Below are 22,144 nucleotides of genomic sequence, written 5' to 3'. Positions count from 1 at the left end.
TTATCGTGCGGTAATGCGTTAACACTCAACTTTTAAGCCACCTTGTTCGACACGCACGCACTCTTCGTGCCCGTCTCGTCGGTGTATCTCTCTTACTTTTGTCGCTAACCTAGTCATCCTCCCTGACATGCGTACATTGGGTACCGCCTTATGGTCGCCTATCGTCTCCCCTGCATTTCGCACTGCAATGTCCATCGCATTTTCAGGTAGGAATTCTCAACTGACGTATTCAAATGTTGAGTTTGGGGCATGTACGCCCTATTCTCCGCCTTCTTCAAGTACTCTGAATGCCGATTCGCCGCCGATGTTTGGATTTGAGGTTTCAAGTGACCTGTCAGGCCTTCTTCCTCCTCATCGATGCACTCGACCCCGCGACGCATGTTCTCAGCGTTGGCTGGGACTAGTCCAAGGGCATTCGCTCTCCCCCCATCACACTCCCTACTTCTCCCCTACGGACATAGTATATGGTCGCTCTGCCATCCTCTACCACAGTTTCATATGTCGCATACTCCGCATTGTCATACAAGTATTTCCCCCAAAACACTCATCTTCCTAAGCGGAAGCACGATCTTTGACGGCACACTTGTCCCCCTGATCCGATGCGCTCAATCTAGTATCATGCCCACTCACTGCGTTTGCTATCCGTAGATTTCGGGACTTGAACGTCTTCAGCCTGGCATGTTTTCATTACATTGAATGCTGTGAATGTAACGGCATTTGTCGTTCCTATTATGATGAAAAGCCCACCAAAGCGAGGCGAGGCGTGTCGAGAGTGCTCCACGGAGTTCACTGACGATTTAGAATGACATCCATCTCCAATGTCGTTCGTTCAGTCGGGGCTTCTCTAACCTCCCGCCCACCCTACTGCAGCGGCACGTCAACTGTTCCTTCAGAACAGCTGACGCTTCTGATAGAGGGACTGCCGGATATGTTCCCTGCAACACTTCAGCAGCGCGTGTAATTTCTCGGACGAATGGCATGTCAAACCTCTCCAACAGTACGCCACGAGAATTGGACAAACCTAGGATGCGTGTTAACCAGCGACGTTCGGCATAAACCAAGATGTTTTTGATGGATCGTACTGGAAAGGTGGCAAACTGGACATGGCGAATTCCGTGACATCGCGACAGATGTCATCCACGACGCATTGCTAGAGGGCTTGGCCTTTCTGTAGGTAATAAGACCATAATATGCAGTGCCTCCTCAGGCGGCATTCTCAAACGGTCATTCATGCCTTAGAACACGAGCATGCAGGAAGTAAACTGCGTGTAGTAGACGACGAGGGGGGGCTAGTCGGGTGCGTTTCAGTCTTATATTTCCCTCCTTATACCTGTTGTACAGACAGGCTCATGACCACGTGAAAATTGTGAAGACACGCAAGCGACTACCTTCGTCGTGTCGACTACTTGAGGTCAGCACAGATGTGTCAGTGTGATGCACACATCTACCTATGTCTCCTTCACAGGTTCCACAAGGTATCTTGTTCTCTCTATCTATATGACGTACCAGCTGACGAGTAGTGACTCAGACGTCGGCAACCCACCTCGTGTTATCAACAAGCTAATGCATATTCCGTTCGTGGGTGCCGTCTACAATACGCGTACGGCCAAAGCACAGCATACTGGCTGCATATTAACGCGTAGACTACTTACTCTTACGTTGCCAGAATGGTATACGCGCCACGGGGAAACAACGTACCCTGACTGTGGTAACTGCTCAGTTTAAAATATGCCGAATCAGAGCAGTCGGAATATTTCTGAAGTGGGGCCTCGGAGCCCGACTTCGTTTGGACGAATCCTCAGGACACTGGGCAGCGTGCTAGCCTGCGGTTAGTAGTGTGTACTGGCTCATCCTCAGCGAGCAGAACAAAAATGAAAAACGAATTTGTGTTCACTTCGCAATCGGGCTCGAGTTGAACATACTGCTAGAGATGGCTGCCGAGTCTAAACCTGTGCAGTAGCAATTTTACGCGTTGCTCATCGGTGGCTTTCAACGTTTGACGTTGACCTCGGGCAATGTGCAAGCAGACCACCCTGGTAACAGAGATTCTGACAGGATCAAGACAACCTCCGGTGACGCTTCTTGTATCGGCCAACCATGTCCGGATCGCAGTACTGACGTTTCTACCAACAAAAAAAGTGCAAGAAAAAACTCCCAACTCAAACGAAGTTGAACTTGTCAGGGTATCCTGCGCAGTCACGAGAGCGTAATATTGACATCCGAGGACTGCTACAGGGAATCGCCGTAATTTTTGTCGTCTGCAACAGTAATCAATTCAGACCGTATGTCCATGCGCATGGCACCATATTGCAAACTTAACCAGATTGTGCTCGAAAATCCGAGTCTAGGTTAAGTGCACGCCTTTTTTGAGTGCTTATTGGTGGGTTCTATCTAAGTATACGGTACTACAGTAGGTTTTTGATACTTAAATTTTTCAATGCGCAGACTTAAGTGCCTGGTCCGTATAGTTTTTCCACGGTGTATCGTTTCTCCTGCAATAAGTGGAATAGCATCTGTGCTGGCCGCAGCACGGATCACCTATCGTATCCCCACGCGGTGGTTGACTATCGTATCGACCTTTGGATCGTGGGCTGAGAAGGTAAGAACGTCTGATGGAATGATTTGCACACCCCAGTATGAATATCATAGGGGCCGATCGTATCGAGGGCCTGTACTGCACCCGTCCCCGAGATGTTGCATTGCGACCGCAGTACACATGTTCCCGCGGATAGATACCTCGATTAGAAGGATCGAGACTCAGAGAATGTATAAAAGGCTGCCCTCCGTAGCCAAAGAGCTCCCCAATCCACATCTTTAACACAACAACCTCACCTGACTTTTAAGCGGTCTCTCAGCTCTTACAGCTCTTATACAATCATGTTCTCTAAAACATTCCTTTCTATCGTTGCCGCATCTGTCCTCTTCGTGGCTTCTGCTTCTGCCATTTGTCCCGGGTACAAGTTCGGTATCGCCCAGACTGGCGGCCAAGCAAATGGCAACAACGGCGTTTGTAAGTGTTAACAGCATCAAGCTACACGCGTGCTCACTGGCAGACCATGATTCCAGGGCAGGTGTACGATAACTCTTGCAACGTCGTTCACCAGGCGACTGGGCAGATGCCGTGCGGCGGTGGCGTGTTCGACTGCAACTCTGCCAAGACCACCTTCACCGGCTTGCACCTCAATAATGTCAAGTAAGCGTTGGCCTTTTTTCATTTGAATGTATTTGAAATGTTAATGCACTTGACAGCTATGCTTGCAGCCCGGACACTAACGCTGATTCTTGCAATGGACAAGCTATTCAAGTCTGTGTAAGTTGGGAGCTATTTTTTTCGCCTCACCACAAGTTATAACAAATGCTTTGCAGTGCCACTGAACGACAATTAACCGTGCGATGGCCTTCGAATCTGAGACTGTAGAACGACTGAGCAGCCCGTATTTACATGAGCCGGATGATTTGCCCTGCAGTGTCTCGAAGAGGCTAAAAGCAATGGACATTTAGTAGTATTTCTAGTCTGATTTTTTAGTGTCATCTAGTTCACCTAGCTGCGCTCGACTTCTCAAAGACCACCTCGAAGTGCTGCGAAATCAGTCGTGTTTTCAGTTTGCATAAGTACCAACCTTTGTGTTGGTTTGCACCACAATGGTAAGACGTTACTAGGTGTGCTATTAGACTTTGCAGTGCTTCAGCCCCGGCAAAGGTTGAGTTAGAAGTGTCGTCGTCGTGGGATGATCTCTGCTGCTTTGGTGCCTTTGGTACGCGTAGAAAGGTTCATTCTTTTTCTGCACTCCATGAAGATAGGCCAGCAGCAAGAAAGCTTTCTTGTTATGAAACAGACTTCGACGGACATTCCACGGCGTGGCAGCTAACTGGTCTTTTCACGACGACGATGAACGGAAGTTGACCACTAACCATGCCATGGCTAGGTATCTCTCAGGCTTCGAAGTCTTCTTTTTTTTTTTTTTCACGGAGAGACACAAGCACACTGTTTGCGACTTTTACCCCTATGCCAAGGGTACAATAGCAACTGGTGGATAGCTTGGCGAATACACATGGATCCTGTCTCTGGATTTTGCCAATAGTGTCCTTTCGAAAATTACACGTTCGTCTTCCACCTTTAGTAATTAATGCTTCCAAAGGAATGCAATTCAGTCAACGCTCACTATTTTTGTGAGAAGGGTCCCATTTTCATGAAGAGGAGTCGCGCTCGACACAAGCCCTCTCCTTCGTCTGGTTCGTGCTGCGTGTTTGGGGCCGTACACACCCTAATGAATCCTCACTATTTTTAGCCTACACATATATGGGCCCTGGACTGTGAGGGCTGTGGTTGGGGGTGAGGAATCCGCATGATTTCAGAACGGTAACAGGTCACTACATACCATGCACCGTCCGCTACTTACTGCATCTGATGCAGAGTCCGGGCGTGAACCAACTTTTCAAGAAGCTTTCGACCCTTCTTGGGCGTGAAAGTGCCAGGCTCGAGTTGAAACGGATGAGAGAGTCCTTCAAACTTTCGGACTTACCATCCACATTCCAGAATATATTGGAATGGAGGTTGCAAGGAGAGCCGCTCCAATACATCTTGGATAAGTTGTCACAACACGGTCTCTGACATCACGTCCAGATCTCAAATTTTCCAGGCACTGCCCATTTGGGCCGCTAAGCCCTCCCACCCGGCCAGAAACCGAAGACTGGAACCTTCATCCCGCTAACGCCATCTCTCCGAAGGGAAATCGTCCACTTTCGGTGCTGGATCCCTGTAATGGTTCAGGCTGCATACCCTTACTTTTATGTCATCTCTGGCCACCAGGCAGCGTCCGCGCATTCGGCGTGGACATTTCAGAGCAAGCATCGAGTTAGCGACAGACAATGCGCTACGGTGTGGTATCCTTACTCACCCAGGTGATGGTAACCTCCGCAATATATTCATCCCGGTGCTTGGCGATCTCCATCACACCGATATCCTTAAAGAGTTGGGAGCCCCATTTGATATCGTGACAGCGAATCCGCCCTATGCACAGCAACCAGAGTATCTCCGGCTCCGCCTGTCCGTCAAGGATTATGAGGATTTACGTGCCTCGCTGGACGATTGGGCTGGATCGCCAAGTCAGACTCATGGCTTGTCTTTTTACCATATGATTGCACAATTTTTGGCACAGAAAGATGTATTGCGAGACGGAACCACTGTTGCCATGGAAGTTAGTGATGGACAAGCAGGAGATGTCGAGAAGATCTTACACTCTGCCTACCTTAGACACACGAAGATATGGACGGATCCACGAGGAAAGCGGGGTGTTTGTGGCACGCACATAAACTCGGCAGTGTGGCAGCAGAATTTATTTGTACGTATGTATGTATTTTACTCCGCGAACACTTCTGGAGGAAGTTAGATAGTTTACGGCAGTCAGCCATACCCGATTGAACTTGAATCGGAGGCTGCGGGAAGTGAATTCGCGGATGACGAAAATTGACCAGACGAATTTCTAGTCGGGTTGACCTTGTCAACTAGGTGATTACTATACGGCCTAGCTTCTACCTTAAGCTGTGATAAGTTATGCGTGCCACGCGCTGGAAAATTTTCGCCGATTGTTCAAAATAAAGGGCCTTACAATATTCTCATCCAATTGATTGATCCCTCAAGGTCCCGAGGGCGAGGGTGTTGATTAGTGTTGGTGGTTTGTGCTATTGTCTCTTACGTGTCTTTATGAGGAGGTTTTGTATGACGTCTGTCATATACCTGAGTACTTGCATCTAGATCCCATCCAAGAACTATCAATAGTTTTGCGGGAGCTCGGATACTCCGCAGAACTTGAAAGTTGCTTTGAGGTTTCAAATTTCACTGATGCCAGGTACCTGAACACCCATCGTCTCATCGATCATCTACGAAGGCTAGCCATAGCCATGTTTTGGACGCTCCTCGAGACGTCGACCGATACTCGTTCGACACATGTGCACTCTTCGCGCACGTCCTACTGGTGTGTCTCTTACTATCACGTCGCCAACTCGTCATCTTTCTGGCATTTTGCGCTGTAATGATTGTCGACTTGTCATGTAGAAGTCCTTAGTAGGCATATCTGGACGTTGGTTTTGCACTATCCATATCCTATTCTTTGCCCCCTTCACTTTGATCGCTAATTCACTGATCGTTTTTGGAATACCCGCTCAGGCGACCTGTCAGATCTCTTCCATCCTCATTGACGCACTCGACCTCGCAACCAATGTTCACGGCATCGGCTGAGGCTGGTCCAAGAATCTCCGCTTTCCTCTGGGACGCGTCCTACGTCGTGTTTGTGATTCATAACGTGTCCTTCTCTCCGGCCTCCACTGCGGTTTCATGTATAGCATACTCCACATCGCCATATAAGCATTTTATCTGGAAACATGCGGCGTCTTAAGCGGAGGCACCATCTCTGACGACACACTTCCCCTGCGATCCGATACACCTGATCCAGTGTTACATCTGCCCCCACCACGTTCGCCATTTTTTTTTCATCATGGAAGTGAACCATGACATCGGTACATTCATATCAGTTCAACAAGACCTCGTACAATGACTCTCCTTGTTCGACAAGCCGTGTAAAGCGATCTCGGTGCATGATTTTTCGGGGTTGCAGATGGCATCAAGTCGTGATGTGGTCGTGTACCGCGCTTGGAGGGTGGCCTTAAGGGTTCGTGCCTTTCGGACAAGTGGGATACGTGTTAGGATCATTCCCAGTGTCAAGGATACCCCACAGTGTTATGATGGCGATGCTCGATTGGAGCGTTGAGTGGTGGAGTAAGCTCCTACTCTCTTGGATAATGGTTGTCGTTGTCGTCATCGAGTATGTATTCGCTCATATAACGGGTAGGAAATACTACCAGGACATACTGCAAGCGAAAGTCGAACCTTTCTGTTAGTGATCGCTGGTGACTGGTACCCTCTGGACAATCGTTGCAGATCGGCGCAGGACAACACCGTTGCTTAGATCCAGTCACTGGGCTCGTTTTACTCACCTCATCAAAACCGATCTTGCATGACTTGTGATGCATCGGCCCACCAATAATTCTGAGGTATCAGCTTAACATAAACTGCGCATGCGCTGCACTCTATCGGAGTCACACTTCGACATTATATTTTACAAACATAGGGGTTCTGCCATTCAGCGACTCGGTTGCTGCCTTGATCTTATTCCAGATGAATGTTGTCAGAGCGTTCGACGTTCATTTACGTATTTTTTAGGCATGTAACAGAAGTGAGCACAACGACCCCTGTGAACAAGGGGTATATAAAGTGGGGAGCGGATAACAATTCGAAATGTCTTCTCTCCTCGACATCGCTCGTTTAATCGAGATCCCTCTGACCTCTCACCCACCCTACTCCAGCGGGACGTTTCTCGTTTCATCAGAGCAGCTGGCGGTATTTTATGATGCTGAGTATGCTCTCTGTGGAATGTGTTCAGTAGCACATGTAATTTACCTTCCAGGTACTGTGGGGCATAGTGCGGGCAGTCGCTTCTCCATGTCTGGGTACCCAGTGTGTATCACGCTGTAATATATCATCCCTGCAAGAAGAACTTATCCTTTTACTCGCCTCAGGTCCAAATTCAATGAATTCCGACACCGAGGAAGAGCCCTACGTAGGCTACGTTTCATTTTTCTCCGACACCGAATGCAACATCCAAGACATTAAACCTGTTGGAGTGAAATGACCCCTGTCCTTACTTGGACTTAGGCACATGATCATGTCACTTACATAAGCTGTTAGAGTGCACCCATACAAAATTTACCTAGTCCCTCAGTAGCTTGACAGACTACTGAGGTTCCCTACAGATTCCTCTCTGGGTTCCCCTCTGCAACCCCACAAACTTCTTCAAAACTGACCATCATTATTTCTTGAGTACACCCTAGTCAAGGAACAATGGTGGCCAGTTTACAGCAGTTTGTGAAAATAATGTCAATCACAAAATATTTGTAAGTGCATCATGAGTTCTGCCCAATAAGGAAATGTACCAAGCTGGCATGCAAACACTAATGAGACTAATCATTGTGTCACCCATGCCCAACCGCCATATCAGCAGTGATCTCAAGGAGTGTGCCCTTCACCTTTGGAACCTTGGATGGGACCTCAAGGACATCTCCTTTGCTCTTGGTATCTCTTCATGTAGCTGTTATTGCTGGTGGGAAGTTCTGGAGGAGTATGGCTCTGTTGTTTGCCCACATTCACCACTGAGGGGTTGTGCCCAAACAGTGACCAGAGTTCTCTTAACTTCTATCAAAACTCTTGTTGCCAAGGACCCTGATCTGTACCTCAATGAACTATGCACCTGGTTGGCCATATGGCATGACATATCCATCAGTCTTTCTTCACTGTGTCGCACTCTCAATGATACTGGTCTTTCTCACAAGGTATTACAAAAGATTGCACTTGAACAAGATGAAATTTGCCATGCAGAGTTTCAGGACTACCTGCATACAAATTTCATTGGTGATGGGTCAGAATTTGTGGTTGTTGATGAAATGAGCAAGAACAAGTGTACATTTGCCCAGCACTATGGAAGAGGACTGTGCAATCACCATGCACAGCTAAAGGATGTGTTTGTTTGAGGTGATAGATACTCACTATGCACTGCAATGACAGTGGATGGGTACATTGCAGCACATGTTGTTGAGGGCTCCTTCAATGCAGAACAGTTCTACAATTTCATTGCAGAAGAAGTGGTATGTATTTACTACATCATCTTGTGAGTGCATGAGGTGAGTTATGCTTAGTTGCCACAGATGAATCCATTCCCAGCTGAATGATCTGTTTGATTCTTGACAATTGCCACATCCATCATAATGATGCCCTAGTTGAACTTCTTCAAGGATCTGGTGTGTCCTTGTGCATTTTTTTAGTACTAACTAATTCCCTTTGCATGGCAGGGTGTATTATCAAGTTTCTCCCTCCATATTCACCTGACCTCACACTGATTGAGGAATCATTCAGCTGTCATATGTGACAGCAGATATTCTTAGAGTCCATGCTGCTGACTCAACAGTAGTGAAAGCTTACCTGTGATGCCATGGTGCTGAGCTACATCAGCATGAAGACCACATACTTGCATTGATGGAAGCAACAAGTTGTATTACAGCAGAAAAGGCTTTTGGCTGGTTCAAGAATGCAGGGTACATTGTCAACTAATGCTCTATTGTACACAATACACTGTACTTCAATTATGAACAGAAATGAATGTCTGTGCCACAAAATGCATGATGTCAATGAAGGAGCAATTTATGACCAAGTCCCAGCCTTTATTGCCCTGCAGAACTGTCTATGTGCCACCAAGAACACCTCCCAACTGAGTCTGGAAAACTTTCCAACAACCTGCCATTCGTGTTCATCAAGCTTCTCAACTGCACAGTTTCCAGGACAATACTCCAATGTCTCCAACTTTTCTTGGTTGGCATCAGAAATACAGTACCTTGTGCAAAACTCCAACAGCATAACATTGTGAGCCATTGTATGTCCAGGTGACAATGATGTTGTAGATGTGGTGCATGACAAAAGCATCACTGATGGGTGGGAGTGAATTGCAGCTGTGCTGGCCTGAGGAAGTGGAGTGCCTGGAGGAGCTGGGTAAGGCACGTTACCAGGTGGGAGACCATATGGCAGGTGCATATAAGGTCCTAGATAGTACAGATTGAACCCTGGGCCCATTGGCAGATGTGGATGAAGTGTTGGCATGCTTGGCACTGGCTGACCAGGTGCTTGGACTCCGACAATGTTACTCTGATCTTGAGCAAGCACATGAGGTGGACATGTTGGAACCCTCAGTTTATTGCTGTCCACGAAATGGGCAGACACTGGGGGGGCAGACATATCACATTTCCCCGAGACCTGGAAACAGATCTTATGTGTCAAATGGTTCTTGCATGATGGAGATGATAAATCCTATAATATTCACAGCCCAATATTTGATCCTGATTTGCATTAGCTCAAAGTATGTGTCATTTGTTTTGTTGTGCCAAACATGTTTGTTGGGGAACAGTGAGCATCCACCCACTGGATAAGCCACTCAAGTTGGGCTTGAGCAGTTTTGACACTGCTCACTATGTCATCCTGAGATTGTAATTAGTTTGGTGACATATACAAGCATAATATCTGTGTGGACATGTACAAGGCTGTTGGAGTTTATCACTTTTACCTTAGTTGTGGTTCACCGAGCACAGCATTACATAATCCAAAAGCGGACACTTAGCAGTTTATTTTTTTTCCTTACTGCACCTCAGCTTCAACCAACTTGAAGTCTGAGGTGGGACTCCTTCCATTCATTATATTGGAACACTTACTTACCTACCTACAGTATATTCCTCTCTATAGGTAGTTAATTGTTTAGCTTCAATCAACTTGAAGTCTGAGTATATTCCTCTCTATAGGTAGTTGATTGTTTAGCTTCAATCAACTTGAAGTCTGAGTATATTCCTCTCTATAGACTTGACAATCCTGCAGCTCATCATCCTCCAAAAGGTTATGAGCCCTGCTTGCAAGTTCTAATCCTAGGAAAGTTGAACATGTCAAGTCTGGTACAAAGTGTCTACTATGTCTGGTCTGTCAGCATCCACTTCTGGTCCCTCAAAGGTCCCAGTCTCTGCCTCAACAGTAACCTCTACTACACCTTTGGGTAAAGCTACTCAAGCCTCCAGTCGACTCTATAACATACTGTCCCTTGAAGACAATGGTTCGAACTTCCAGATGTGGAAGTACTGAATTATGATGATCCTAGATGTCCATGGACTTTGGGAGCTTGTAGAAGGAAAGTTGAAGGCACCTGATGCAGCAGCTGATCCAGTTGCATGTGCAGACTGGCACTACAAGGATAAAGAAGCAAGGGCTCAAATCACACTTACTCTAAAGGATGACCCACTTAGTGGTGTTCTGCATGCCATGACGGCAGCAGAAGTCTGGAAAAAGCTATGCAAGCACTATGAAGGCAAAGGGAAACAAACAATAGCCTACCTTATTGGCAAACTATTTTGCAGTACCCTAGCAGATGACATCTCAATGGAGACACAGCTTAATGCCATGTGGCAGAAGGCAACAATCCTAAAGTCTCTTGGACAGCCCCTTGAAGACTCTCTTGTTGCCATAGCCATGGTCATCTCCCTTCCAACCTCATACTCAACCTGTTATGCCCAAGTGTGGTGACTTCTTCAAATGGAATAGGCACAAAGTGTGTGAGGGGGAGTCTACAGGCTGAATGTGTCATAACCCCTATGGCTCAGTTATCTCTGAGGTCCAACAAAGGTTCTGTCCTCTGGCAATAGTCAACCCGATCGCACGGAGAGAGAACAAGGATGAAAGAGAAGGAAGTTAGCTGAGTTGCAAGCTATCGAAAAACTGAGGATACATGGTAAAGTATGTAGGTTTATATATCTCTAAGTACAAGTACCATGCCAGTCATGACGCGACACGTTGTGATGCATATCCACAGCAATCATCAATACAATCAGTCAAATAAATAAACAGAAGGGAGTCATATGGTGTCATATGATGGGAGCAGGGAGGCAATGAAGGCTATACCGGCTGGTGCAATCAATGCGCAGCAAGGAGCCAGACACCAGAGCTATAGTACAACATATGAGCAACAAGAGTGAGTCATATGGAACAAGAAAGAAACAAATCATCCATCAGAGAAGGCAGTGGAACACTGGATCATGAAGGGGGCGCTGCAGTAACAGGTATTGGAAACACCCTGTCAACAGGAACATCAGGCTCCTCGAGTAAGCGAGCCCCTAGGATGGTGGCAGTTATTAACGACGCAACCAAGCACATGACACACGTGACCACAAAGAGGCGAAAAAGGAAAGGCCCTTGAGCAAGGTGTAACATCACCCCCCCTCTAAGGTCCTCAGACCCTTGAGGACAAGGTCATGGGAGTGGACAAGTTGGGAGCATGGGCAGCAAGGGGTCTGTGAGTAGTATAGATGTGGGAATGAGTTCATGTGGCGATAGGTGACAATGGCGATGGAGTCTGCAGTTCCTCAAGGGCCGGAGTATAATGGGAGCCATGTCCATTGCAGCAAGACCAATGTCCCAGGTAATGGCACTGGTAGCACACATGCTGATGAAGGACATGGTTGGCAGGGACAGGGGACTGTCCTTCGAGGTAGAACCACAGCTGATCTGCAGGGACAGGGATGAAGGGAGCCACAGGGAGAGGGTCGGTGGAGTGGGTGGCATTATGATAGTTCTTGTGCAAGCCAGCCCATGTCACATCCTGCAGTAAGACCTCCCAAGCAGAGTTGTGAGTCCCAGTTCCCAGATGAGCACCAACCTCTTTAAACAACTTGCTTGAGTCCATGAACTTGAGTTCCATGGCATGCCACTCCTTCTCCTTTTCCTGATCTGAAACTTTGTTTTTCATTGCCAGGGTTTCAGCCTGTTTTGGCTTGATGTGATCAAGGATCCAAGACACTGGAGGTGCAAGGAACTCTCCTATCTGCTGGTTTTGTAAGTGATGATAGGCACCTCCCATAATGGCCTTGGTAATATCTGAGGACCCATGCTCGAGCATATCCACCATTATCACCTCTGAAAGGGGAGCGGTTCCACTCAACTTTTGAGTTCAGATCTTTGATACTGCCACATTAATTATGTCTGTTGTTCTGTAATTTCAGACAACAGCCTAAAATATTCAACCTGTTCTGGTGAGCACCTGTCAATGTTGTCCCCATCGTGGAAGACATCAAGCGCCCTAACAACATCCAGGTAATCACTTGCTGAGATTGGTAGTCATTGCTCATCATGCCAGGCAAGGGTGGCAGATGCAAGGAGGTCGAGGGCAGTGTGGTGTGCTCTGTCGGAATAGGTGGAGCTAGCAGTGTGTAGGTGGGCAGGCTGGGGAGCATTGGCAGGACTGGTCGAGGCTCCTGGTTTACCAGAGTCATTGTCAACCTGTGCTGTACCTTTTTCCTTTTGGCTACTGTCCTCACTGGGGGGGAGAGGATGGCACATAGATGGTGATGGGGGGAATGAGCCTGTCATTTGTGGTGTTGTGAAAGGATTCTGCAGGGTAGTCGAGGTTGGCATAGTTGTTTTTGGTGTTGACTGAGCAAGGAGAATCCATTTATCTGAGGTGTCAAGTGAGCTTATACTGGTTGAGGGCTTCTGACGCGTGGTCTTTTATATGTTCCTCAGGCTCCCAAGTATTTGACGAATGCAGGAACCCTTTCCATTTGACCAAATAGTGTCTTTTGCCCTTACGACCATCAGTTTTGTGATTGATTATTGACTTGATTTCCCACTTGATCTCATCATCAACCAACTCCAGCAGGGGGGCTGCAGGCGCAGCTCCATAAGTGTCATTTTCAGTGAAAGGGAAGATCCAGGAGGCATGGAACACAGGATGAACCTTCCAAGTTTCTGGTAGCTCCAATTGGAACATGACTGGAGACATGACCTGAGTCACCTTGAAAGGTCTGAGGTGTCAGGGCACAATTTTGTCACACTGGTTTTTGATACAAAGATGCCCAGTATCCAAGAGAATTTGATCCCCAACCTTGGGTGCAATGTAGGACCCTTTTGAGCACAAATGCATCAGATCTTGTGCTTTCCTGTGAGCAAGAATGGCGACATTGTGGTTCGAGGCCAGCCTTTCTAGTCTTTCATCGACCAAGGGTACCACAGTAGTTTGTACTTTGGGATAGGGGGATGGGTCGTATCCCAGAATCAATGAAAATGGAGTCATGTGGTGAACAGAATGAACCCGAGAATTGTGAGCAAACTCAGCAGATGGGAGTTTAGCGGCCCATGAATTCGGGGACTCTGCGCAGTACAGGCAAAGATACCCTTCCAGCTCTTGGTTGACACATTCACTCTCTCTGTTGGTTTGTGGATGATATCCCATAGAAAGCTTGGTTTTTACCCCTATTGCCTTGTACAACTCCTTTGTAATCGAAGAAGCAAACTGGGGTCCATGATCAGAGATCACTGATTCAGGCACCCCAAAATGGGAATAAATGAACTGATGGAAGAGTTGGGCAATCCCAATGGAGTCAATTGTTTTGTGGCAAGGTACGAAGAGGGCAGCTTTTGTCAGCCCTTGATCAACAACTGTGAGAACCAAATCATACTTGGCTTCTCCCAAGATGGGGAGATCCATGATGAGATCCATAGATATCTGTTGGAAGGGGAAGGCTGTTTTTGGTGTACCATGTGGGACAACTGGTGGGGTTGGCAGATATGTAATGACTTTTGTCATCTGACACATGGGGCACCCTGCCATGTAAGCATGTATGTCCTTGACCATACCTTCCCACCATACTTCCTTTCTCATCTTGGCAGCCATAGCCTTCTGACTGGGATGCCCAGCCAATTCATGATCATGGTAAGACCTCATGCAATGGCAACGATCCCTGGGAGGGATGTACAGCCTAGTTGTACCAAACTGTTTTGTTCCATCTGCTTCGACAGTGATGTTATTGCTTGGCTCCGGACCTGTCAAATCTTTTGGCATATCATTCTTGACACATTCGTACAGATCTGCAGAGATTGTGTACACTCCCCTTGCTCCTTTAACAGGTTCCCTCAAAGGGAAAGCATCAGGCAGCCTATCCCCTTTTGACTTTTCCTCAATTGGGTGGGAGTATGGCTTCGAGTTATTCTTGGAATGCAAAATCCTGGCAGGAAGACATCCAACTTGGCATAGATGGTTAATTGTTAGTTGTTTTTGTATTTTTGTAAAAGAAAACAAGGGTGAAATTAGATGAATCTGGGGACCCACCCCCTCTGAAAGCCAAAGGTCCAGCAGGAGGACTGTGGCCACCAGGGCAGGCTCCAAAGCTTCATTCTTGTGAGAGAGAGTGTCAGCAGGAACCTGCAAGTGACCAGCTTGCCAGGAGAACCTGATGGGGTAAGATTGTACAGTTGCGGCCCAGTGGGCCTGGTGTGGAGTGAGCTGCTGAGGTTCACAATAATATTCCAAGTTTTTGTGATCTGTAAAGATCACCATGGGTTTGATGGGGGACAAGAGGTAGGGCCTGAAAGCCTTTAGCATGTGAATAACAGCAAGCATCTCCAGATCATAGACCTGGTAGCACTGCTCAGTGCCGACAAGCGATTGCAAAAGGTATGAGCAGGGGTGCCACTCATCATTGGCTCCTTTTTGCATGAGGATGGCTCTGGTTCCAAGCTTCGAAGCATCTGTGAACAAAGTGAAAGGCTTTGAGAAGTCCAGGATCATGAGGACTGGAGAGGAGCATAACAAAGACTTAAGATGTTCAAAAGTGTCATTACACTCCGTTGTCCACTGGAAGGAGACCCCTTTCTTGGTAAGGTTGTGCAAGGGGTGGGCAATACTCGAGAAGGAAGGGATGAACTTGCAGTAGAAATTACAGAACCCAAGGAACTGCCAAAGCCTGGTAAGATTGTCAGGGGCTTCCCAGGTACTGATGGCATCAGTCTTCATCAGTGAAGTCTCCATACATCCTTTCCCTATGACCATTCCTAGAAACTCAATTTCCTTGGCCTCGAAAACACACTTGCTGATTTTGAGGCAAAGACCTTCCTTTTCACATATTTTGAGGAACTCGCAAACACAGGTTTGGAGTTCTTCCTGAGTTTTGGCATGAACCACTATGTCATCCATATAGCCAACCTGCTTTCCATACTGGGATCCAAAGGTTTGGTCCATGTATCTCTGAAAAGAGGGAGGTGAGTTACACTGGCCAAAGAACATTACTGTGGGTTCGAACAACCCTCTTGGTGTAATGAACACTCCTTTCCATTTGTCACCTTCCTTGACCCATAGGTTCATAAATCCCCAGCAGATGTCAAACTTGGCATAATACTTTGACTCCACTAACTTGTTGAACAAGGCCTGCACGTTAGGCAAGGGGTGTGCATCCAGGATGGTAAACGAGTTAAGATAGTGGTAGTCTTGAATCAACCGCTTCCTCCCATCCTTCTTTGCTACAAAAAACACCAGTGCTGCTTGTGGCGATGTTGACAGTCAGATTTTTTTGCATTTAAGGTTTTCTTCCAGGAACTTGTCTAAAATCTTAAGTTCGTCAGGAGACATTGGATATATCATTGCTTTCCTGGGCTTGAAGTCTTCACAGAGTCGAATCTCATGATCCAGCCCCTCCCTGTGTTGGGGCAGTGGGATATCATCTTCTGCAAACACTTTGGCAAATTCTTTATACATTTTGGGAAGCTTGACTTCCTCTTTTCCACTTGCTAAGGTGGCTTCCAGTTCTGTAGACAGAGTTGTTTTGTTAATTTTGACTGATATTTCATCAGTCTTTGGTTTTACCACTTCTGGCAATGAGCCAGAAGCTTCCTTCTTGTTACTTGTGTCCAAAGACACATCCCTGATAGAATACTCAGACCCTTTGGGATATACGTACCCATCATCCCAACATGTGATCTTCCCGGTCTCCAAGTTCATGTGAGGTTTGAACTCTTTGAGGAAGGGCATGCCCAGAAGGATGTGTTCCTTGCCTACTAGTGGTCCGACATAACATTTGACCCGTATAGTGCGCTCCTTGATTTCCATTTTCAGGGTCACCTTGTGGGTAACCCACTCGATGTCCTTCCTGGTAAACAATGTAGTCTTGAACTTGCTCTTGACCTGATAAGTTGGAATCCCAAGTTTCTGGACCATGTGTTCCAAGATTAAGGAAACTTCAGTGCCTGAGTTGATACAGGCCCAAATTCCTGCTTTATAGTCTGGTAGTATGACCATTCCGAGAGGAGAACAAATTTGCATATTCGATTCATCATCTATAGAAGTACATTTAGCAGACAATACAGTGGCAGGACTGACTGGTGCAGGAAACCCATCAGTCCCCTTTAAAAACCCAACAACTTTTCCTCTTCCATATTTGCTTTACAATCTCTGACATACATGGTTTTCATTCCATCTTCTTGAAGGACAATGCAGACATTGGTTAGTTGTTGCTTGACTTTGATTTTACAGTCATGCTTGTAGTGACCTTCAGCTCCACAGTTGAAGCATTTAATTTCCGAACCAGAGTGTCTAATGTTCTGTTTACATTTGTTGACATCCATTGCATCAGGATCTCAGGAACCTCCACAGTGATGGATGAACTTTCATTCATACTGAGATTCCTTCCCTTCTAGGATATGCTTCGTAGCGATTGTGGTTCTTGCTTCTCCTGTGCACTGTATCCACTTGATGACTGTGGAAGGGGTGCGTCCTGAATTAAGAACCCAGTCTTGATATTCTTTCTGCAATCCTTTTCCAAAGAAGATCCCTGCTTCACATGACTCTTCTTTGAGTTGAGCCTTGTTAACAAGCCCTGTAAATTTGGCTATGTAAGCTTCAAGTTCCTGTTTGCCTTGCTGGATGTCCAAAAGGCAAAGTATTGCAAGAGCTGTTTGATCACTGGATTCAAAGGTTGCTTTTAACCTTTTGACGAACCTTTGAAAGGTGTTGGTGTAGTAGATTGTACTGTCAAGCAACTTATTTTCATTCTGATAGTTTTTGGTGAACAAAACTGCTGCACCCTTCATCATGTAGGTGAGCATGAACGAAATTTTGAGGGACTCTGAATTGTAAACATGCTTGTTCAGGTTCAAGTATCCTTCGACCTGTGTAACCCAGGTCTGAAGCCCATTGTGGCTTCCATCATATTCTCCAGGACACCCGACATTAAACTCCCATCCTCTGTTGGGTGGGCAGCAATCATATGTGTCATCAAGATCGGCTGGGGCCTTACCCTTACTGGACCCTCCAAGAGGGACCTCTGGGGGAACTACCTTTCCAAAGTTTCTTTGATACCAATCATGTAATGCCGAGTCCGTAGGCATTCCTGTTGGAAATGGGTCGCCACTCCTGGCATGCATCACCTTGCAAAGTTCTTCTGCCATGGCAAGGTGTTGGGATTCCAACCTTTCTCTCAGCTCCTCTTCCAAGAAGGTCCTTGTAGGCATCTCAGGAGCTGACTCTCCATGTCTGATGGTCATGGACATAACAGGTAAACTGCATGTTTCTTGTTCTTCTTTGAGGACTGATCCAAATGAAGTCTCGGACTTCTGATCATCTTCTTCTTCTGAACTAAGTGCAACTTCCAAATCCCTAAACTGGGATAGATAAGACAACCAGGGGTTTGTGGCAGTTACCGAAGGACCTAGTTGTCCTAAGGGTATAGGAGGTAAAGGCAGGTTCCTACTGAGTCCTAGCGGATTAGTGTGAGGTGGGACTGGTGGTCTTGACTTCTGCGAATTAGACACTTTAACAGAAAGTGATAACAAAGACTGAGGGAGGATTTATTTTCCAAGGGAAACCTGTCAGTGTGGAACAGTGGTGAGTGAGTGTCTTTACACGTAGGGAGACACAAGCGCGACTCTAGGGGGGTGATCTATTAAAGCCTAATGGCTGCCTGTAGAGCAGTGGATTTGATTGAGGGTAGAGGGGTGCTTCTCGATTTTGTTAGCGATGAAAGGCATGCCAAGGAGTGGGAAGAAGGCAAGTTAGTCTTTATGCCAAGGGAGACCAACGAGCCTTTGCTTTTAGAGAAAAAGTGGTTTGTTGAAGTTCAGTAACCAGGGACGAGTAGACTTTTTTTTGCAAAGAGGTTGACGAGTCCCGAAAGCTACATTGAGTTTTTCAATTTTGTTATGCCCAAGTGTGGTGACTTCTTCAAATGGAATAGGCACAAAGCGTGCGAGGGGGAGTCTATGGGCCGAACATGTTGTAACCCCTATGGCTCAGTTATCTCTGAGGTCTGACAAAGGTTCTGTCTTCTGGTGATAGTCAACCTGATCACATGGAGAGAGAACAAGGATGAAAGAGAAGGAAGTTAGCTGAGTTGCAAGCTATCGAAAAACTGAGGATACACAGTAAAGTATGTAGGTTTATATATCTCTAAGTACAAGTACCATGCCAGTCATGACACAACACATTGTGACATGTATCCACAGCAATCAACAATACAATCAGTCAAATAAATAAACAGAAGGGAGTCATATGGTGTCATATGATGGGAGCAGGGAGGCAATGAAGGCTATACCAGCTGGCACAATCAATGTGCAGCAAGGAGCCAGACACCAGAGCTATAGTACAACATACAAGCAACAAGAGTGAGTCATACAGAACAAGAAAGAAACAAATCATCCATCAGAGAAGGCAGTGGAACACCGGATCATGAAGGGGGTGCTGCAGTGACAGGTATTGGAAACACCCTGTCAACAGGAACGTCAGGCTCCTCAAGTAAGCGAGCCCCTAGGATGGTGATGGTTATTAATGATGTGACCAAGCATGTGACACACATGACTGTGAAGAGGCAAAAAAGGAAAGGCCCTTGAGCGAGGCATAACACAACCCTTCACACTATACTCATGTCATCCAATGAGAAACTAACTCTGGACTCTGTCATTTCCCAAGTCTTGATAGAAGAGAAGTCTTGCTGCACCTCTTCAGCACAAACTGCCCTCGTAACAAAGATGCCTAACAAAAAGGGAAAGAGGAATGACAAGAAAAAGAAAAAGGCTTGTGGCTATTGCAAGAAGACAAACCATGTCAAAGATGACTGCTACAAGAAGAAGGCTGATGAGGCAGCCAAGTCCCTGTCACAGGCTGAAAAGGATAATCCTAAGGAGGACAAACTTGTTGCTAAAGTCATGTGCATCTCACCTGCTGAAGACAGCACCCTATGGCCCTTCATGGCCACTGACAATGGCAAGAATCTACACATGCACTGGGTCATTGACTCTGGTGCCTCTGTGAATATGTGCTGTCAGCAGAAATGGTTCACTTCACTAAAGATGCTCTCACCCCCACAGCCTGTAGTCATTGGAAATGGGAGCACAATTCCTGCTACTGCCATCAGATGGATTGAACTTTGTATGGATCTTCCAAATGGGAAGACCAGTAGAATCCTACTACAGAAGGTCTATTTTGTTCCAGATCTCAGCACAAACCTCCTCTCAGTGGCATACCTTGCCACTAGAAATGTCCAAGTCACCTTCATGGGTGGAACATGCTCAATCACCAATGGTACAGACACTGTAGGTGTGGGTTGTTGTCAAGGCTCACTCTACATCCTTGCAGCAAGGACTCACTCTCCGAGTCATGGAGCACTTGTCGTACAAGGACCATCTCCACTACTTGACCCTACCCTTACTTTCCTGGCACTTGCAGCTGCAGCACCAAAGTCTGTAGCCACACTTGACTTGTGGCATCAATGACTTGGGCATGCAAATACAAAATCTGTGCTTAAACTGGTTAAAGTGGGAATGGTTGAAGGCATGGAGCTTACTGGCACTGAGCACTTGAACTCAGTATGCCAACCTTGCCTTGAAGGGAAGCAACACCATAAGGTGATACCCATCAGGTCAAACATTGAAAGCCCAACAGTACTCTACTAGACATACTCTGATGTATGTGGCCCCATGGAGACTACAGCCCAAACTGGACACTGCTACTTTGTAACCTTCATTGATGCTTGCTCACACCACCTTGTGGTTAAACTAATAAAATCCAAGGATGAAGTCTTCCCCTCAGTGAAAGACTACCTTGCTCGAGCTGAAGTCAAGACTGGCAAAAAAGCAAATTATTTTTGGAGTGACAGAGGTGGGGAGTATGGCTCAGATGAGTTCAAGGCCTACCTCAAGTCAAAAGGGGTCCACCACGAGAAGACAAATGCCTATACCCCACAGGAGAACGGTGTTACCAAGCAGATGAACCACACACTTGTTGAAAGTGCACAGGCAATGCTAAAAAACGCTGGACTGCCAAATAAATATTGGGGGGATGCTATCCAGTATGTGGCCTACCTAATCAACTGATCACTGACCTGTACTATCTCCAAGGATGTCACACCATATGAAGCCTTTACAGAGATTAAGCCATCACTGGCCCATATCTGAACCTTTGGCTGCACTGCACACATACATATACCTGAGGAAAAAAGAAAGAAGCTAGATGCAAAGTCCTTAAAATGCATTCATCTGGGCTTTGCAGAGAACAAGAAAGCATACCTATGCTTACACCAGCCCACTGGTCATGTCTTTGAATCCTGGGATGTAGTATTTGATGAGGGAAGCACAGCAGTGGGCCTAGATCACATCCAGATAGAAGAAGATCCTGCAGGCATGGTTAGTAAAACAGCAGACATAAGAGGGAATGCCCAAAAGGGCAATACATCGCACCTGGATACCATCAGGGCTTCAGGCATGGAAGGCCATGCTCACATGGAGTCTGATGATGGGGATCTTGAGTCTAGTGAGGGAGAGAGTGAAGATGTTGTCCATGAGGTCAAAATTGAGTCAAACAATGCACCTGATCACTCAGGATCAATGGTAGATCATTCCCCACAGCACTCAGAGGGTAACATGCCAGGCAGCAGCCAGAGTCCTAAAAAAGCGCTTGAAACAGCCTCAAAACCATCAGTAAAGCAAGCCAGGATGACGCTGAAACCTACCATGCATAAAGCAACACCCCTGCAGCCCTATCCAACTCCAATTCCACCTCGAGAGACCTGCAGGTCCACCAGAACATGAAAAGCACCACCTAGAGATGATGATTATTGCTTTTTCATCAATTCCTATGACAGGACAACCTTACCTAGTCAACAACTTGAGGTGCCAGAGGGTTCAGGTGCAGAGAGTGAGGGTGGAAGCCCCATCAACAAAGTCACTCGAGAGCGAGAGCATGCATGTGGCAACAGCAAGGCTGAGGTGGCTGAGACGAATGAGGAAGTGGCTTACAAAGCATCCACAACACATGACAATGAACCTTGCTCGTTCAACGATGCAATGTGAAGCACCGATGCAGATCAGTGGTACACTGCAATGATTGACAAATTACAGACCTTCAAGTCCATCAGACTGTATGAGGAAGTTGCCCTGCCTCCTGGCCATAAACTGATTGACTCGAAATGGGTCTACAAGATCAAGCAAGGGCTGACTGGTGAAATTGAGAGGTACAAGGCTTGTTTGGTAGCCAAAGGCTTTACACAGGTACACAGGATTGACTACACAGAGACATTTCCACCCGTCACCAAGTTTGCAACCATCCACATACTCCTGGCACTTGCCACTAAGTATAATCTCAAAATTCATCAGATGGATGTTAAATCTGCATTCCTAAATGGACTATTAGATGAAGAAATATACCTTCGCCCCCCTCTGGGCTGTCCTTCTGACAGCAACAAAGTCTGG

General features: G+C 46.6%; 4 protein-coding genes across 4 annotated transcripts; all 4 read left to right on the top strand.

Annotated features, from left to right (window-relative positions):
- Window positions 1-4: 4 nt before the first annotated feature.
- Window positions 5-762, top strand: F5J12DRAFT_823941 (uncharacterized protein). Its single transcript, XM_051745421.1, has one exon. The coding sequence runs from the start codon at window positions 128-130 to the stop codon at window positions 554-556; it is 429 nt and encodes a 142-aa protein (XP_051601110.1). The 5' UTR covers window positions 5-127; the 3' UTR covers window positions 557-762.
- Window positions 763-2,877: 2,115 nt separating this feature from the next.
- Window positions 2,878-3,197, top strand: F5J12DRAFT_891618 (uncharacterized protein; the record flags this gene model as incomplete). Its single annotated transcript, XM_051747506.1, has 2 exons — window positions 2,878-3,010; window positions 3,067-3,197. The coding sequence occupies 2 exons, from the start codon at window positions 2,878-2,880 to the stop codon at window positions 3,195-3,197; spliced, it is 264 nt and encodes an 87-aa protein (XP_051601109.1).
- A 1,211-nt stretch (window positions 3,198-4,408) lies between these two features.
- On the top strand, window positions 4,409-5,471 carry F5J12DRAFT_905065 (uncharacterized protein; the record flags this gene model as incomplete). The annotated part of the gene is made up of 4 exons (XM_051748613.1): window positions 4,409-4,590; window positions 4,641-4,830; window positions 4,857-5,294; window positions 5,391-5,471. 4 exons carry the CDS (start codon window positions 4,409-4,411, stop codon window positions 5,469-5,471), a joined length of 891 nt encoding a protein of 296 aa, XP_051601108.1.
- A 2,563-nt stretch (window positions 5,472-8,034) lies between these two features.
- Window positions 8,035-8,781, top strand: F5J12DRAFT_905064 (uncharacterized protein; the record flags this gene model as incomplete). Its single annotated transcript, XM_051748612.1, has 3 exons — window positions 8,035-8,432; window positions 8,592-8,697; window positions 8,749-8,781. 3 exons carry the CDS (start codon window positions 8,035-8,037, stop codon window positions 8,779-8,781), a joined length of 537 nt encoding a protein of 178 aa, XP_051601107.1.
- Between the last annotated feature and the right edge of the window lie 13,363 nt (window positions 8,782-22,144).

Source organism: Pisolithus orientalis (genome assembly GCF_024613125.1).
Source record: "Pisolithus orientalis strain OTSU chromosome Unknown F5J12scaffold_10, whole genome shotgun sequence".
NCBI classification, from domain to species: Eukaryota; Fungi; Basidiomycota; class Agaricomycetes; order Boletales; family Pisolithaceae; genus Pisolithus; species Pisolithus orientalis.
The sequence above is the reverse complement of the archived record's forward strand: the minus strand, read 5'-3'. Positions and strand labels throughout refer to the sequence as shown.